Consider the following 18935-nt stretch of genomic DNA (forward strand, 5'->3'; position numbering starts at 1 on the left):
TGGTGGAGAAAAGATAGGTGTTATACCAATACATTGAACAAGATTTGTTTAAAATAAATATACATTTGAGAAAAGTTTGTGTTGATTAACTTCTTGTGGCTATCACAATAGAAGTAGATCTTAGGGAGCGATTTTAGAGGAGAGAGTAGTGGCTTGGCAAAACAATTCAGGGAGGGAATTCCATGCAAAGGTGGCACTGTGACAAAAGGTGCAATGATGGATATGGGGGGAAATGGACAAACAAGACACTGGGTCTGGCCTCATTAGTGGAGTAAGCAGAGGCACTATGCAATAAGAGACTACGGTCTTGTCTACATGGGAAAGTGTTACCAGTTATACCAATATAGTTGTACTGGTATACTTATACCCGAATAACCCACCCCATGTGGACACTCTTATACTGGAATAAGAGTGACTTTCAGTTTAGCTTAAACCCTTCCTAAGCAACATAAGGTAAACCTTAAAAATACACTACAGGTGTGTCGCATCTTAGGCGCATTTAACATGCGCGATTTCAGCTTTACGCAGTCGGCAAAAAGAAGAAAACAAAACAAAACAAAAAAAGAGAAAAACAACAATGTAAATACTGTTTCTGTAGTGCGGGCGATTCCGCCCACCATTACACTCAATGTAATTTTGACTATACGTGATTTTCGCTTTACACGCTGACTGCAGAACGTAACTCCAGTGTAAGATGAGACAGACCTGTCTCATATCACAATAAGAGTGTCTGCATGTGGGGTTATACTGGTATAAGTATATTGGTTTACATTCATACCTTTGGCTATACAAAAAACATCACACACAACCAAGGCCGCCCAGAGAATTCACGGGGCCTGGGGAAAAGAAATTTTGGGGGCCCCTTCTATAAAAAAAATTGCAGTACTATTTCTCCTGGGGGCCCTTTCGGGGCCCACGGCAAATTGCCCCACTTGCTCCCCTCCACAAGTGCCCCTGGGAAAAATAAACCTTCCGCATTTCAGTACAAACCCAGTTTTGAGAAAACTTCTTTACAAGGTATCACCGGTTCTCAGCATCAGCTAGTGCTAAAACGCATAAAGCTCATTAAAAGGGTTGGACAAATATTTTCCATCAAAACTTTTTCTGGATCGAAAACTGGGGGTTTTTAAAAAGCAGAAAAAAAATCACAGACAATGTCTGCTTTCCTTCAAAATTTGTTGTGGTTTTTTTTTAATTGAAAAGCTGAAATTAGTCTGCCAAAACCTGAATATGGTTTGAGGTTTCAGAAGTGTGTGGCCAAATATTTGCTGCTTGCTGTATTTGATTGTTTAAGAAACAATAAAAAAATTCTGCTTAAAAAAAATCCAAAACTTTTGAACTACCTCAGCTTGTAACCAAACACCTGAGCCCATCCAGGCAGAGATTTTTCCAGGTTTCTGATACTCTGCTGGCTTCCTTGACTCATATCTGTCTCTATAACTTTGGGTTCATTTAGGTTAGAACATAAGAACAGCCATACTGGATCAAACCAAAGGCCATCCTGCCCAGTATCCTGTCTACTGACAATGGCCAATGCCAAGTGCCCCAGAGGGAGTGAACCTATCAGGTAATGATCAAGTGATCTCGCTCCTGCCATCCATCTCCACTCTCTGAGAAAAAGAGGCTAGGGACACCATTCCTTACCCATCCTGGCTAATAGCCATTAATGGACTTAATCTCCATGCATTTATCTGTTTCCTAGAGACTGGCTCCATGTGGTCCCTCACAAACTGGAGACGGTTACTGTGGGTTTTTCTTTACTATAGCTTATGTACATACTCCACAAACTGAGCATTTGAGCTTGTTCCAGAATCTGGGATGAGCCTATGTTGTCAAAACTGAAATGCTCAAAATAGCACATGCATGTGAATGGACACAGGGTGCTAAAATTAAATTAATCCAGGGGTTCTCAAACTGGAGGTCAGGACACCTCAGGGGGTCACGAGGTTATTACTGGGGGTCATGAGCTGTCAGCCTCCACCTCAAACCTCGCTTTGCCTCCAGCATTTATAATAGTGTTAAATATATAAAAAAGTGTTTTCAATTTATAAAGGGGGGGGTGTCTCACTCAGAGGTTTGCTATGTGAAAGGGTCACCAGGACAAAAGTTTGAGAACCACTGAATTAACCCCTCTGAAGCCTAAGGGTATGCAGGGGAGGGGGGGGTCTCGCTTGGTAGGGTTGGGAAAGATATTGTTCTTCTCATGTGATCCTTCCCCCCCACTGGCTAATTTTAAATGAAGCTCCCCTCCCCTGACATTAATCTCCCCATGGCACTGAAATTACATGTAGACTATAATTTGGCATTTGAGAAGTGAAAGGGCTGGTAGCCCTAATGGAAAAGCTCACAGCTTGGCTCTTCTGCAAGCCTCAAACAGCTGAATGAGCTTTAGGGTAGGGAGGGCTGTGCCTCCCAAACAGCCAGGCCCTGCCCCCTATCCGACCCCCACCCACTTCCTGCCCCCGACTGCCCCCCTCAGAATCCCTGCCCCATCCTGCTCCTTGCCCCTCACTGTCCCCCAGAGACCCCCAACCACCACCCTGGGACCCCACCCTGCTCCCTGTCTGCCCCAACCCCTAGCCGCCCCCACACAACCCCCACACAACCCCCATTCCCTGCCCCTGGCCGCCCCTCCCTGTGCCCTGACTGTCCCCAGGGCTCCTGCCCTTAGCCAACCCCCGGCCCCGCCCCGGCAGCCTCAGCGCCTCGCGGAACAGCGGCAGCGTGCGGGGCCCCTGAGCCCCGCCCCGCTCCGAGCCGCGTGGGGAGGGGGCGGGGCTGGGAGCTCCAGGCCGAGCGGAGGCAGCTGAGCCCAGCCCGCAGATCGCAGCCCCGCCCCCTGACCACGCGGCTCGGAGCGGGGCGGGGCTCGGGGGCCCCGCCGGAAACACGCCGCTCGATGCGCTAAGGCTCCGGGAGAGGGGCGGAGGCGGGAGCCTCAGCTGTTCTCTTGGGGGCCCCTGCAGAGCCCGGGGCCCGGGGCAAATTGCCCCCTTTGCCCCCCCCTCTGGGCGGCCCTGATTGTGTTGAAGCGCACTGGTTTTCCCCCCTCCCCCACATCCTTTTAAAGATTTTTTCCAAAATGAAGAAATTTAATTTCCGCAAAGTTTTGGATGGTTTAACTGCCTCATCTCCTGGTGGCAGTAGCGGTGGTGGCAGTAGCAGTGGTGGTGGACTTGGGGCTGGAAGTGGATCCGTGCATCCAGGAGGGACTGCAGGTGCTGCAGGGACACCCAGAGATGAGATCCAGGAAATCCTGTCTTCGGATTATTTCCAGATTTGTAAGGTAAGGATTGGAGTGGCTCTTTCTATTAATTTACTATTAGAATTAAAAGAAAGAATGAAAGAAAAAAGCATCTATTAGGGGGCCTGGGTGATGTGATGCCAGCATACCTTTTACTTGACAACTGCAGTGTTTGTGGGTACTAACCCTGGAGTGATGGAAATCACATTTATGCTTGTTCTGCCCTGTGCACCGTTGTAGTAATCAACAAATTCATAAGGCTCTTAATGCCAGCATCAAGAGCCCAATCCTGAGCTCAGGCTCATTTTCCAAATTGATAACACTACAGTGGCCAGGTAAGGAATTAAGGAAAGCTAGTGAGAATAAAATGTGCAAGCGAGCTCTTCTAGAAATTCAGAGTAGCATACAAGGGTTCATTTTTAAATAAAATATGTTGCAGGTAATATTTCAGGAAAGGGCATTAAACAAAAGTAAAATTCACTGAAGTTAATGTTGCACATAATGTTTTCATTTCTCATTTGTGATGCATTGAAAAGGGATCAATTATTTTCCTTTAATATTACCAATGAAGGCTGTTAACTATGGCAACATTATAATAATAGAACAGTATCAAGATTAGATTTGATTGGTCTTTGTTTTTCTTAGGTGTTGACCTGATCCTTCAATAGAGTTTTGTCTGAATAAGAAGTGTAGGTTCATCCCTGTGTTTGTCTTTTTCATGTTTATTTTTCATAATGAAAGCTTTAGCACTATTCTTAACTAAAATCAAATCAGTACTAGCTTCTCAGTAATTATAACCAACACTACAACAACAAATTATAATGGAAAAAAAATAAGAAATGAAATGTTGAGCCCAATCCTATTGTCCTTAACTTTGACATGAATTCTGTTGACTTTCACTGGGAGTTGTTCCTAAGAAAGGACTGCAGAATCAGGTCCCTTAATGTTGAACTTTCAAGGGTGTCTTGTAAATAGTGAAGAGGAAAAATGATTTTTTTTAAATTGTAAGGAAAAAAATGGCTAGTATGTTTTAAAAGCTGTGTTAATCTTCCCAAAATAAACTTCATCCTTCAAGGTTTTTGAAATTCCAGTTTGGCTCAACTTGATATACAAAAAGTCAAAAAAGGATGAACCATTTATTTTTATGTTTTGTTATTGTTTTGCTTCATACCTTTGAAAAATAAAATAATTTGATTAACATAAGGCATATAAAGAAAAATAAATGAAGTTTACCTGTTTAAAATACTTCTTTATTAGTCAGCATAAAAGGCTATGGTTTGAAATTTGGGGAATGATCAAATCATATCATAATCTAATTGCTTTTGGTTCTTTGAAAAAAAGAAGAAAATTAAGATATTTAACCGTGTAAAGTGATTACTATGCATTTATATTGCATGTATCAACATAAATATTTAAAACTAAGGGCCCACTTCTGCTGTCATTGAAATCAAACAACTAGCACATTTTGGGGCATTATGGTTCTAATTCTGTTCCCAATTAAAGTCAGTATAGAAACTCACATTGACTTCAGTAGGAACAGGACCAGAGGGAAAATTACTTCAATGAGCTTTGATTAGGCTCTGTGTAAATAATAATGGGAATTTTGCCATTCATTACCTTCTGTGAAAGCAGGATCAGGCCCTTTGGCCAAATTCCTCCATAGTCTAACTGTGTGCAACTCAGCTGTCTTTAATGGAATTATACCTGTTTACACCAGGGTTCAGTTTGGCTCCTTTTGTGTATGTATACAATAAAACAGTATTATGTCAAACTTCAAATATTTTAATAAGAGCCCTGCCTCTCCTTTTTAACACTACAGTAATAAAAAGGAAATACAAATCATCAAAAATATATTATAATAGCATTGTAGAATCTGACTTAAATCCACAAAGTCAAGGGAATTCTGAGTTAAGGCTAAAACTCAGCGTGTTGAACTCCATGATGAAGTCATCTTACAGCACCTGTGATTTGTATTTGTCTCAAAATAGTATCGTGTGATATTACATGTCATATGTTGTAATATGTAGTCAAAATAGGGTGCATTAAGAATAGTGTCAGTTCATTTTTAGCCTTAATTCTGAATTTACTTGTTACTTTAAAATATTTCTGTGGTGTTACTTTCAGATGAATCTATCTACATACATGAGTACATTAGTAATGCATCATTTTTGGAAGATTTTTGGCAGGCAATAATTGCTTCTCTTTTTAAAATTAGCAGACTTTTTATTTTTTTTAAAACATTATTAAGCTGAGTGTTAATATTGATACATGAAAGCTTTAGGCTGCAGCAGCACTTGCTTATAAAAGCATGGTACTGCAGAGGCCAACCTGATAGTATACAAAATATTTACTGGTACTTCCTTTGATCAAAACATATAGATGCAATAAAAGCAAACTTGTCAAAATATTCCATAAATATGTGGTGATAAAAAAATACACTGCCCTAAAGGTTATCCTTAGACAGGAATTATTCTGCTGTATGGCCTTTTGGTAATCTTATGAATATGTTCGAGTAAACCAACAGAAGACCCATAGGCCCCAATCCTGCATTTTGTAGCTCGTGAATGGACCACTGTGCTCACGCAGGCCCTCACTGAAGTCAGTGGGGCTTCACATGGGCACAGCAGTCCACCCGCATTCTACAAGGTGCAGGCTTAGAGTAATAATTTGTACCATAAACCAATGCAAGAGAAATGTTGCAAAAGTAAAAATAAAGAAAGGATCATAGAATCTAAAATTTGCCTTTTTTCAAGTTACTCCTACAGAGACTTTTGAGATTTCCATTGAATATTATTCAACTGGAATAGGTAAGTTTTTTTAGCTGCATGTCTGAGGTCCTGATCCTACAGCCCTTGCTCACTCAAAACTCCCATTAAAGCAAATGGCAAATTTGGATTTTTATGGGCTGCAGGCTAAGGACAGATAGAGCAACAGTTTAGCTAATCTTTTAAAATGGTTTCATTTTTCGTTCCTTTACTGTGTCTTCATTTAGGTGTAGAACATAAAAGCTGACTCATACTTCAGAATTATAGGGCCTGATCCTGCATTCCTCACTTAGACACATCTCCCATTTGAAGTGAATGGGAGTTTTTCTTAAATAAAAACTGCAGGATCCAGATTACAGTTAAGATACTGGTTTTATTATTAACAGATTTGAGGGCTTTTTCCTCTCAGTGTATTTCGAAGGTGCTTATCACTGGGGTGTCTATCAGGTATATTAGTAAATTAGATTTAGGCACAAAGCTAATAGATGGAAACTGAATATTTTATTTTATTTGGATGTGTTCACAATTGCCTTTTGGTATTTATTTTCAAAAGTAGGGGACTACATTAATGATTTAAAGAATATAAATACACTAGGTTTGGAAATGTTGTGAGCTGAATTACTATTGCCTTTCTTAACAAGCATGATAAATTTACATGAAGGTAATGTTGTAATAATGAATCAGTGGCAATCTCTTTTACAGTATTAATATAATGACATGAAATTCTGACACTCTTATACTTGTCAGCTACTGTGAAATCAGCAAACTGAGATACAGATCACATAGTTTACATGGCTGCCCTTGGGAGGTGGGTATTCATGTGCATATCATAAAGATATTGATTATAGCTTGGATCAACTGAATCAAAAATTTTAATGTAGTAGCTGTGACAGATATTGCAACCGCGTGCAGTATCTGTGAGGATCATTTTGTGTTAAGTGTATGAATGGTTTATATAACACTGTGGGCCAGGGATTGTATGTAATTCCAAGGGGGAAGGATTACCACAGCTCCGCAAAGAACTAAAAGCAGTAGGGGGTGATTAAGATGAATCATTTAGGTTATGAACACTCCAGAGAGCTAGTACCCCTTGGAGAGGCTTCAATATACTAGTTCAGACTGATTGTTGGTTTCTAAAAAAAGACAGACAAAGAACAGGCTTTTGGTGTAAAATGGCTGGGTTTAAACTGACTTGGGGCCTTCTTTCTGATCCAGCAAATGGACAGGACCTTTTGTCAAAGCACTCCAACCCTTGCAAAAGGGTTGGAAAGACTGTGGCCTACTGGAGCCTCATAAGACTGATGGGTGACCTCTGGTAAGCTTTTAGCATAAGTATAGGAACTTTTATTGTTTTTGACATGTTTTCTCTGTAATGTTTTTACCTTGAGAATAAAGGTGCTTGCTTAGAAGGAGCTGTGTGATAACTGGTACCTGCTGGTAATACACAATTAATGGTTCTGGGAGAGAAAGCAATGCACAAGTGCTGGCCTTTAGGGAGAATGGCTTTCTGGAGGTATGACAGTGTAATTCAGGGAGCTGTGCACCCTTAAAACCCCAGTCAGAAAAGAGAGAGACATAGATTTCCAGCCAAGAGAGGTGATGGCTGGGAGCTAGAAGCCTTAAGTGCCCTCAAGGGACCACAGAGAGGGAATGCAGGTGAAGTTATCCTGAAATTGTGACAATAACCTCATGCCAAAAACTGGGCCTGATCCAGATGAAGTTAGTAGTAACCAGAGGCGTCATTTACTATGAGGTGGGGGAGGAGCAGTTGCCTCCCCAGTCCTTGGTTTCCCACCCCCCTGACTTTTCATGGATCTATATGCTTCATTATGTCTTCCACTCCCTCCCCCCAACTTTGGGTGTGATGATTAGGAGAGCAAAAATTGCCCAGTTTTTCTCATTCATCATGCTGTTTTGGACAGAGAATATTCTGTATGCTGACACAACTTTGCCCACCCTTTACCCACAGAATTTTTCTGAAATGACACCCCTGATAGTAAAGCTCAAATTGATGTTAGTGGCATAGAATTAACCTGATTTTTTGGAATAAGGGTCATAGTCTCTTATATTTTGCCATCGTATTAAATAGGTGCTTTCCTAACAGATATTCACAGGTGAGTACAAGCCACCGTCCACAGTATGTAAGAACCTGTTGTACTAGAACCAGGGAGCACACGGGTTCTGCACCACTGATGGTTCTTGCAGCCCCACCTATTGACTCATGCTGGTATATAAACCCAGAAGCCACTACTGGGAGCTGATTGAGCAATGATGCATATGTCCTCCTTTCTTCCAAACCAGACCCTGTCTTGCTGTGGATCCTAGACTCCGGCCTCTGACCCTGGTTTGTTCCCAACTCTGCTATTTGCCTGCTGTCTGTAAGCTGGTGCCTGACTCTGACTTCCTGGTATCCAGACCCGGCTCAACCCTGACTCTGCTACTTGTTTCCTGATTGCAGCTGGGTAGTTGACCAAGGTGCACAGGCTTCCCATGGCCTGGTCCTGACAGTTTGCTCAGACCACCTTTGCCCATCCCCCCCCAGAGACTGTACATGAGCAGCTAGCATGCTCACAGGGAGAAGCAACTGGCCCTTTCAATGTTGCTGCCAGAATGGTTTGATGGGGATTGCTGGAAATTCTGGAGGATCCTGAACTAATGCTGGCTGCTCTTCCTGCTGTGCCCCCGAATGTACCCTACAGATCAGATAAAGGTGGAGCTAGTAGTTATCATGCTCATTGGTGAAGTGCTCAATTGGGCTTCCTCCTGTTGGAGCAGAACAGCCCAGTACTTTCTGACTTGGACTCCTGCCTGCAAGCCTTCTCAGCCATCTTTGATGACCTACATCGTGTCCACTTCAGAGGCTGCCCCCTGGAAGCTGCCGGGGCAAAGGCCAGCCACCTCCTGTGCTGCTTTTTTCTGATGGCTTGTGGTTGATGTCATATGAAATGGAGCAGCCCAACTATACCAGTTCTGGTGGGGAGTCAGTTAGGATGTGAAAAATGAGCTAGCCCATGTTAAAAAACCCACATTCCTAGAGGCTTTTATTAATCTTGCCTTGTGCGTTGACTCTTGGCTGCATGTAAAGAGGAAAGAAATCCCGTGCCCACCCTGTACAACAAAGCCTGTAGAGCTGAGTCCTGAATCCATGTAGGTCACCGACAACTGCCCCAAAGGAGAAAGAATGTCAGCTGCAGTGTGCTAGGACATGCCCTTGCCTCTTGTCCCACTTGAAAGAGCTGGGGAAATGGAGCAGCCCAAGCCTGCTAGGATGGCGTACAGCCTGGGCATCACTAGAGCTCCATGCTCTGGAACCAACCCTCAAGTAGAACCCTGTCTGGAACCATAGGCTGTCCCCACATTTCCAGTTGCTACTGCGGTTGCAGACTATGGGCAGGCACAGCAGATCCCCTGCAACTAATGATAATAGACTCCAGGATTATTATCCAACTTTGTAGGTCCTTAGCCAACTTTGTAGGTGCGAAGGCAGTCCAAACCATTGCCAAACCCACACTAGACCTGGTGGAAATGATTGATGGGTTCCTCCTATCATCAGGACCAATGATCCGAGAAACTGTCCACTTAGAAACTATAGTAATAGGGCACCAAAAATAATATGCATTGATATGATCTGCTCTCCATTCTTTCCAATAATTCTTGGTATTCTTTGGTTGGAGCTGCATGACCTGTGTATCTCCTGGTGGCGGTGAAGCATTAGCTTCTCCTCCAAATATAGCCAGAAAGCTTGCTTCCAACAAATCAACTAACCCCCAGTTGACCTGCAGCTAGGGCCCCAGGAGTAAATAAGACCTTCAGAAGTGAGACCCCAGAAGGTGGGGGGCTAACCAGAAGCAGTGATTCCAGACCAGAACCTCAACCTCCCCGACAAATACTGAGACTACCTGAATGTATTTGAAAAGAAAAACATGGATTCACAACCCTCACACAGGGACGACAATTATCCAATAGACCTACAAACAAGGGCAAAGGTGCCACGCGGATGGATATACACTATGTCTGAGCCAGAGTTAGAGGCACTACGTGCATATATCCAAAAAAATCTTACAAACGGCTTCTTTCAGAGATCCACCTCTCCAATGTGGCACTAGTCCTCTTTGTGTGAAAAAAGAGTGGGTCACTACATTTCTGCATAGATTATCATGCATTGAACCAGGGACCAGCAGGTATCAGATTTGTAACCAGTTCCCCCTGCCCCTCATCCCAGAATTATTGGGCTGCCTGAGGACTGCCAGCTTCTTCACTAAACTAGATCTTCAGGGGGCATACAATCTAGTGCGCATAAGACCTAAGAATGAGTGGAAAACCATTTTTCTTACCTAATATGGGCACTTTGAATACTTAGTAATGCCATTTGGTTTAACCAGTGCCTTTGCAACATGTCAACATTTTGAAAATGATGTGTTCAGGAGTATCCTGGCAGGGCCGACTTTAGGAAGCGCGGGGCCCGATTTGAACAGTTTCGACGGAGCCCCGGCAGGGATGACCAAAAAAAAAAAAAAAAAGGTAAAAAAACATGTGGGGCTTGTACTCACCGGGCAGCGGTCCGAGTCTAAGGCGGTGGGTCCTTCACTCGCTCCGGGTCTTCGGTGGCATTGAAGGACCTGCCACCGAAGACCCAGAGCACTGCCGGGTGAGTAAAAATTAAAAAGGAGCCTCTAGCCAGGGAAGGAATTCTCGGCCACTTGTCCCACGCCCCAGCAGCTCTGCCACTGGGTGCGGGGCCCGATTCGGGGGAATTGGTGGAACTGGCCTAAAGCTGGCCCTGCATCCTGGGCCATATGTGATAATCTGCCTTGATGATATACTGGTGTTTTCTGAGAACCCTGAGCAGCATCATGTCTGGTCTGTCCTGGAGACACAGTTTTATGCCCAATTAGAGAAATGCACCTTCCCTGATTGAACCACACCACTACTTCCATGGTTGAAATCCAGGGTCACAAGGAGTAAAAAGTGCATGCCATCCTTGATTCCTGATGGATGCCTGTACTATCTGGTGGACTGGGAAGACTATGGCCCTGAGAAGCACACTTAGGAACCTGCTTCCCATGTCCTTGCCACTCACCTGGTGGTGAATTCCACAGGACTCACCTGAATAAGTCTGGACCAGCAACACCCCTGCAGGACTAGAACCTAGAACTATAGTGGTGCTAGGCTCCTGATGCTTCCGCATCACCATTGGAAATTTAGGCTGTATTTCCACTGGAAGACCCTGTGAAGCTAGGCACTGCAGGAAGTACTGCCCAGAAGGGCCTGAGTGGCAGCCCCTCACAGTCTACTGATTGGCTTATGCCAGTATAGAAACCCGGAAGCTGTTATGGGAAGCTGTCTGAGCAATGATGCAGACTGCTTGCTTCCACTCCAGACTTTGTCTTGCTGTGGACCCTAGACTCCAGCTTCTGACCCCGGTTGTCCCTGACTCTGCTGTTTACCTGCTGTCTGACCCTGACTTCCTGGTAACCTGAACCAGTTCGATCCCGACTCTGCTGTTTGCCTGCTATCTGCAACTTGGTGCCTGACTCAGACCCTGCTACTTGTCTCCTGACTTGGTAACTGTGCACACGGGCTGCCCACAGCCCTGACACAGTATGTAGAAATGACCAGTTAGCTGTGGGAATAAATCTCATGTTAAGATCTTGGACGATCACATTTATGACACTGCAAATCTCTTGAGTTCAGAAAGACCATTAATAGGGATATTATGGCTTTTATTACTTTTGCAAGAGATTGGTTGCTAGGCATGATGCAGTTTGGAGAAGATTGAATGGGAATGAAGATGAACACTTATCAGACATAGAGTCGATATTGTTTATGCAAGAAAGTCTCCCATTGGGGAGAACATGAGTTTTTCCTTGCATAAGGAATATAGAATTGAGCATGCAGACAATTATATATTTAGTCTAGACATACAGAAAATGTTGGAAATTCATATTTGGGTTAAGGAACACAGACCTCTGATCTCTCTAGTCCAGTATCCTCTCTCTGGCCATTGTCAGCACCCAAAACCTCAGTGGAAGGTGAAAGAACCCTACAGCAGGTAGATGTGCGATACCCCCAGTGGAAGTCCCCTCCTAATCCCCAATAGTATATTGTTTTAAATCCTGATACCTGAAGTTTTTATCCCTTCCAAAACATTTTGTTTACATTAACTGATACAACTGAATATTCATTTTATCCATATAAACTTCCAGTTCCCTTGAATCATACTAAATTCATAGGGTTAATAGTGTAGGTACATAATGAGGCCAGATCATACAGTCCCACAGAAAAAGTTCATTTTGCAGAGTTTTCTAGGAGGCATCCTCTCAAGGGAGATTGGTTTGGGGGGCTTATGGATTGTGCAAGGGTGATGCCTCCTGTGACGAAATGGGAACGTTCTTACTGTTTTCTCTGAATACAATGTTGGTGCCTCAGTGTCCTCTATGCGGTTCTTAAGTATCTAGATGGTGGATAAGGGTGTATGGTTGCTAAAGAGCAAAGGGCCAGTGTACATAAATGCCTGATTTCAGAGTAGCAGCCGTATTAGTCTGTATCCGCAAAAAGAACAGGAGTACTTGTGGCACCTTAGAGACTAACAAATTTATTTGAGCATAAGCTTTCGTGGGCTACAGCCTACTTCTTTGGATGCATAGAATGGAAATATATTGAGGAGATATATATACACATACAGAGAGCATGAAAAGGTGGGAGTTGTCTTACCAACTCTGAGAGGCCAATTAAGTAAGAGAAAAAAAACTTTTTTGAAGGGATAATCAAGCCCAGTACAGACAGAAGTGTGAGAATACTTACAAGGGGAGATAGATTCAATGTTTGTAATGGCTCAGCCATTCCCAGTCCCTATTCAAGCCTAAGTTGATTGTATCTGATTTGCACATCATTTCCAACTCAGCAGCTTCTTGCTGGAGTCTGTTTTTGAAGCTTTTCTGTTGCAAAATTTCCATCCGCAGGTCTGTCATTGAATGACCAGACAGGTTAAAGTGTTCTCCTACTGGTTTTTGAGTGTTATGATTCCTGATGTCAGATTTGTGTCCATTAATTCTTTTGCACAGAGACTGTCCGGTCTGGCCAGTGCCTGACACTCTGTCTCCTAGCAACTGATGGCCTGGGCCCCTCCCCTGCAAGATGCCCACTGAAGGTGTTGGAGACAAAGAGATCAGGTGGCCTGCTGGCCCAGGAAAGAGACAAAGGCCAGAAAGGAGGGGCTGGGGGAGTTTTCAGTCTGGAGCTGGCTGAGGACGAGGAGTGAAGTGCAGACGTGGGTGTCTGGCTCACTGCCCCCCAAAATGGACCCAGCTGAAGGGTCCCGTTCACTGTACCTACAAGCTCTGTTTTAGACCGTGTTCCTGTCATCAAATAAACCTCTCTTTTACTGGCTGGCTGAGAGTCACGTCTGACTGCGAAGTGGGAGTGCAGGACCCGGTGGCTTCCCCAGGACCCCATCTGGGTGAACTCGCTGTGGGAAGTGCGCGGAGGGGCAGAAAATGCTGAATGCGCCTAGAAGAGACCCAGGAGGTGAAGCCGTGTAGGCTTCTTGCCCTGGAGACAGTCTGCTCCAAGGGAGAGGAGGTTCTCCAAAGTCCTGACTGGCTTGGTGGGAAGCAGTCCCAGAGCATTGCCCAGGGACTCCGTGACACCTCCCAACCCCAGTTGATCTGATGGTGAGCTATCTACCCCCCAAGACGCATTCAGGCAGTAGCCATCCTGCAAGGACAACTTCCCCAAGCCCTATTCTGGTAGTCTCCATTCTGTGGTTTCAGCAGGGGCTGTGTTGTCATTGGCTGAATGACACTATCCTGTAGCGACACTGTGTAATAACTATATCAGGGGTCGGCAACCTTTCAGAAGTGGTGTGCCGAGTCTTCATTTATACAGTCTAATTTAAGGCTTCGCATGCCAGCAATACATTTTAATGTTTTTTAGAAGGTCTTTCTATAAGGCTATATATTATATAACCAAACTACTGTTATATGTAAAGTAAACAAGGTTTTCAAAATGTTTCAGAAGCTTTATTTAAAATTAAATTAAAATGCAGATCTTATCAGTTTAGTGTGATCCTTGCCCTTGCTTTTCCTTGCTGAGTTTTCCAATGTTTGGCACGTATTTGGATACTTTAAGCTGCACACAGGCTTCTGAGTGATCAGTTGTTAACCGGCTGGCAGGAGGTCAGCGGCTGGAACCCCAGATCGGCAGCTGAAGTGAGTGGAGCTGGCAGCTGGTAGGGCTGAGCAGGGCTGGAGGCCTGGACCCTGTCTGGCCGGGGGCCTGCACTGGAACTCCAGCTAGAAGCAAGGTGAGTGGGGCTGCGGCGGGGATCCCGGCTGGCAAGGGGCCAGCAGTTGGAACCCCAAAGCAGTGACTGAGCAGCTCAGCCCACCACCGCTCTGGGGTTTCGGCCGCTGGCTCCTGCCAGCCAGGGTCTCAGCCCGCTGCCAGCCTGGGGTTCTTTCACCCAGGCCAGCAGCGGACGATGAGTGGGACTGGCGGCTGGCAGGTGCCGGCAGCGGAAACCTCAGAGTGGTGGCGGGCTGAGTGGCTCAACTCACTGCCATGTGTCATCAAAAATCAGCTCGCGTGCCAAAGGTGGCACGTGTGCCATAAGTTGCTGACCCCGAACTATATGATTGTGATTAAGACATTTTAGTGTTTGTGATGCTAGATTAGATTAAATTGATTTTTAAAGACACTAGATTTGTTTCCCTCCCTTATGGGGTCCATTGCAGGGCAGAGATAAGGTTGATCAGTGTCCTTAACTGTGCGTTTGCATACTGTAACATGTCTGGATTTCTTTCAAGTGTAAGCTTAACTCTTAATTTCCAGAGTTTATAATGTTTGGTTCTTGGACAATCTTGCAAAGTATTTAACTGTAAATTACTAATATGTACTCTCAGTCTTAATGCCAATTTAATGTAGTTTTTATCTGGGAATTTCCTTGTTTGTTTTTAATTAATAATTTCATATATGAACACTAAACAAGAAACTCAGAGAATGTTACCATGTGCTACTTCTAATGATTTGAAGATATGAAGTATCAATCTTAAATCATTTTAATGTTAATGGCCAAATTAAGCCATAAAAGGCTGTTTTCTGCAATTCTGGAGCAGCACAAAGTATACTAGCTAGGTAAACAGGGTTTGCAGTTGCTTTGTTGAGCCAGAGTGTACACTCAAGATTGTTTCCTTGCAGACACATTCCAAATTTTCTCTCCCCCACTTTCTCCACATCCCTTGCGTGCACACACGTACTCCAATTTCCCCCTTCCCCCTGGACCCCGATGTTCTCCTTCACTTGTGTGTGCATGCACACACAGAGTTTCCCCCTCTTGCCTTCCCTCTCTTTTCAATAGAACTGGTGTAACATATAGCTTTTGAAAAGGATAATTTAAGATTATCATTTTTTGCCATAAATTTTAGTTATGAAATATAATCTGGTTCATAAGAACTTTCCGAGAGAGTGACATACAAAATGTTTATCTCCTATTGTTTGTAAGAGACTGAGGTCATAGGCTGATTCCCTCTTGCCAAAAGGCCACCACCTCCCATTGTTCCCAGTGAAAGAGAGACCAACCTGTCCTCATGAAGGTGGTGGCACCCTATGCTGTCAGCCCATGGAGAGGAACATAAAGGGTACAGGAGGCAGCAGCCCATGGCAGTGAGTATTAGAGCCCGGATTGATGGACACTAGTTCATGTTACTGTGCTAAAAATAACTGTAGATATTGCGGCTTGGGCCGGAGCCCAGGCTCTGAAGCCCACCTCCCTCCCTAAGCTTTAGAGCCCGAGCTCCAGCCCAAGCCACAATATCTACACAGATATTTTTAGTGTGGTAGTGTGAGCCCTGCGGGCCCAAGTCTGTTGACCCGTGCTCTGAGAGTCTCTGCCCTGGGCTGTGTAGATGTATCCTCAGTCCCACTGAGTACACTAAGGCCTGGTCTACACTAAGGAGGGGGGTCGAACTAAGGTATGCAAGTTCAGCTACGCGAATAGCATAGCTGAACTCGAACTACCTTAGTTCGAACTACTCACCCGTCCAGACGCTGCGGGATCGAAGTCCACGGCTCCCCCGTCGACTCCGCCACCGCCGTTCGTGGTGGTGGAGTTCCGGAGTCGACCAGAGCGCGTTCGGAGTTCGATATATCGCGTCTAGATTAGACGCGATAGTTCGAACTCCGAGAAGTCGAATGCTACCGGTCGACCCGGCCGGTAAGTATAGACGTACCCTAAGACATGCTCTTCTCAAAATAGCTGCTTGAGGGCATAATGGAACATGTCAGCCATTTTGAAAGTGTAGTAGAATATTATTTTTTAGCATTTGCTGAAGGAGAAACTTTCAGGTGCCTTTTGCAGTGATGGTGCAGGTCTGGGGTTAGTGTCCTTTTTCCCTCTTACCATAGGGTGGGAGAAACTGAAGTGCTGCCCTGGTATCCACCTGCCTGTGGACACTGTTGGAGAAAAGTAAAGGAAATAGGAGAGAAGAGAGGCAGTCGCTACTAGAGACGGTGAGGGGGATGCAGCACAGAGGTCAACTTTCGTGATTATCCTGACCTAATGACTGAAAAGATTCTATTGTACCTGCTACTTTTATGACATCTGATGTGGGAAAAGGGCATTGGAGTTATAAAAATATTTTACAAAACAATAATACCTAGCAATAGTATAGTATTTTTCCTCAAAAAGGGACCTATAAATTTGATCTCTGAGTGCTTTACAAAGTTGGATCTTCATTTTACAGATGGAGGAAATGAGAGAGGTGAAGTGACATACCCAAGATCGTGCAAATACATTGTGCATTTTTTTTTCTGTAATAAAGAGATTTCCAGACCCCAGTGCTGAGGCAGGAGTAGATGACCTCCCAAGAGCTCTTCCAGCCCTACATGTCTGTGTTTAAAAAATCTGTTTACATGGATTTGTTAACTTGTCACAGCTTATATAAGATTCTTGCTGGGAGTGAGAGAAGAGGATAGAGGGTTGTATGATTTGAAGTGTAAGTAGTGTGTATCTGGGGGAGGAGATAACAATGTTGTCAAGTACAGATGGTTGATAAAACGTAGCTCTTTAAATGGAATGTGATGCTATCCCTGAATGGTTTTGTCCAGTTTTAATAGGCCTGCTCGCTAGCAAGGTTTGTGAATGATAAAAGATTGGTAATGCAAGTGGGAGATGTTTGGTGCCTGCAGTTAGGGACAAATTTTGTGATTACATACACTTTGTATAGCTCTGAAGTCAACAAGATTGCACAAGGTGTAAGTCAATGCAAAATTTGACCTTTAACTTTTAAGGCTCTGATTCTGGCTGCTAGTGGATGTACTAGTCCACCCTAGCACATCTGTTTGCAGGATTATGGTTTAAACAATTACAATGGATTGCTTACATTTCATACAAAAAACTACAATAAAAGAACACTAATGTTGCAAATTGAAGAACTCAAAAGTCCGGAACCTGACACCTCTGTCCCCTTGCTTGTATGCACTACAATCTAGTCTTTAATATATATCATGTATTATTATTTCCTCAGGATACCTGCCTGATTTAGGACCAGATCCTCAGCTGATGTAGATCGGATTTGCACTGAGGATCTGGCCCTTTGTATACAGGTTGGATGGTGCACTGGGAATGAAGCAGCTGTTCAATATTTATTTTTATACTCCTTATTCAGTGAGAAATCCTCTGCCTCATTCACTGTACATCATGCAGACTGCATGCTAAATGAGTTGCAGGTCCTCTGATGTTTTCCTCATTCACCACATGCCATCTATCCTGTACACAGAGGGACTAAATATACTTTCAGTAAACACCTGTGTAAATTTGGTTTTACTCCAGATTTACACTGGGGTAATTGTAAATAGAAATGGGTAAAAAATAAAGCACAAATCCATAAGACCCTGTTTCATTCACTAATGTATCCGTGCCTCAGATATTGTATACTGTTTAGCCTGCACACTGGGTGTGAGTAAATGCAGGGATAATAGCATGTGGTTATGGACATAAAGATCTGATTCTCCGGCACCTTGCACATTATGTAGTCATTACATCTGTAGTGAGATTGCAACATTGAGGGTAAAACATTTTCATTCTGATTTGGTAGCATTTTATACTTACTTTGCATGGATGTAAATGACTATACAAGTGGAGAGGCAGTGGAGAATCAGTCTTAAAGACTGTATCATAGTGCACATGCAAAAGGGTTAGGGCTAGAGTTAAGGTTGTGTGAGCAAACTTAGTCTTGGCTTTTCTTGACTTTTGGGTGCATCACTTTCCACGCTTAATGCTCTTATTTTTTGTATGAAATTTCCTAGAAATTTGTAAAAGAATGTTTATAAAAACAAAGAAATACTATTATGTGAAAATCTCTTGTATATAGCAGTAAAATGCTATGTCCTGCACAAAATGTGTGCTCTTTGACCTAGATCCTGGAGTTGTGTCTGAAGCAACGCGAAGGTGAAGAGCACAAAGGTGATGGTAAGTCACTTTTATGAACTTCGCTAATCCTGGAACTTTCAGAGCACCAGTTCTGTTCCTGCATAAAGTAGAGCAGCCTCGGGGCTGCTCAACTTTGTACTAGTTACTGATGACTCCTGAGGTTGTTTTGGTAGTCAGGGATTGCTAACGCACAGGATTGCCCCAGCTACACAACCTTTCTCTTGGACATGCTTCCTGTGCCAAGGGTTGGGACTGAGTTGTGCCTTAGGAACCATTATGGGAATGCAGGGTGCTGGATCTACTGGCTTTCCAGCTGCTTTGCAGTGCTAGAGTGGTGTAAAGAAGCCACAGAAAGGCCATGTTCCATTCACTATTCATCTTGTGTGTTATGAGGCATTTTATCAAACATTATATAAATGAAATTTCATATCCACCATTGAAGATAATAAAATTGCACTCAAATTACATGCAGTGGCAGTGCTAGTAGAAAGTTGGG

General features: G+C 43.8%; 1 protein-coding gene across 8 annotated transcripts in view; it reads left to right on the plus strand.

Moving 5' to 3' along the window:
- Nucleotides 1–2855: 2855 nt before the first annotated feature.
- Nucleotides 2856–18935, plus strand: part of STXBP5L (syntaxin binding protein 5 like) — a 412558-nt gene continuing 396478 nt past the window's right edge. For 5 of the 8 annotated variants that reach the window (XR_005597541.1, XM_039534539.1, XM_039534550.1 and 2 more), the window contains exon 1: nucleotides 2857–3286. Coding sequence is in view for 6 of the 8 variants with exons in the window: in XM_039534539.1 (XP_039390473.1) it covers nucleotides 3083–3286 (204 nt within the window). In the remaining 2 variants the exon portion in view is untranslated. Of the gene's footprint in view, nucleotides 3287–18426; nucleotides 18479–18935 lie in introns of all 8 variants that reach the window. The other 3 variants (XM_039534579.1, XR_005597546.1, XM_039534570.1) reach the window with 3 other exon arrangements.

The sequence above is a fragment of the Mauremys reevesii genome, linkage group 1, assembly GCF_016161935.1.
Source record: "Mauremys reevesii isolate NIE-2019 linkage group 1, ASM1616193v1, whole genome shotgun sequence".
NCBI classification, from domain to species: Eukaryota; Metazoa; Chordata; order Testudines; family Geoemydidae; genus Mauremys; species Mauremys reevesii.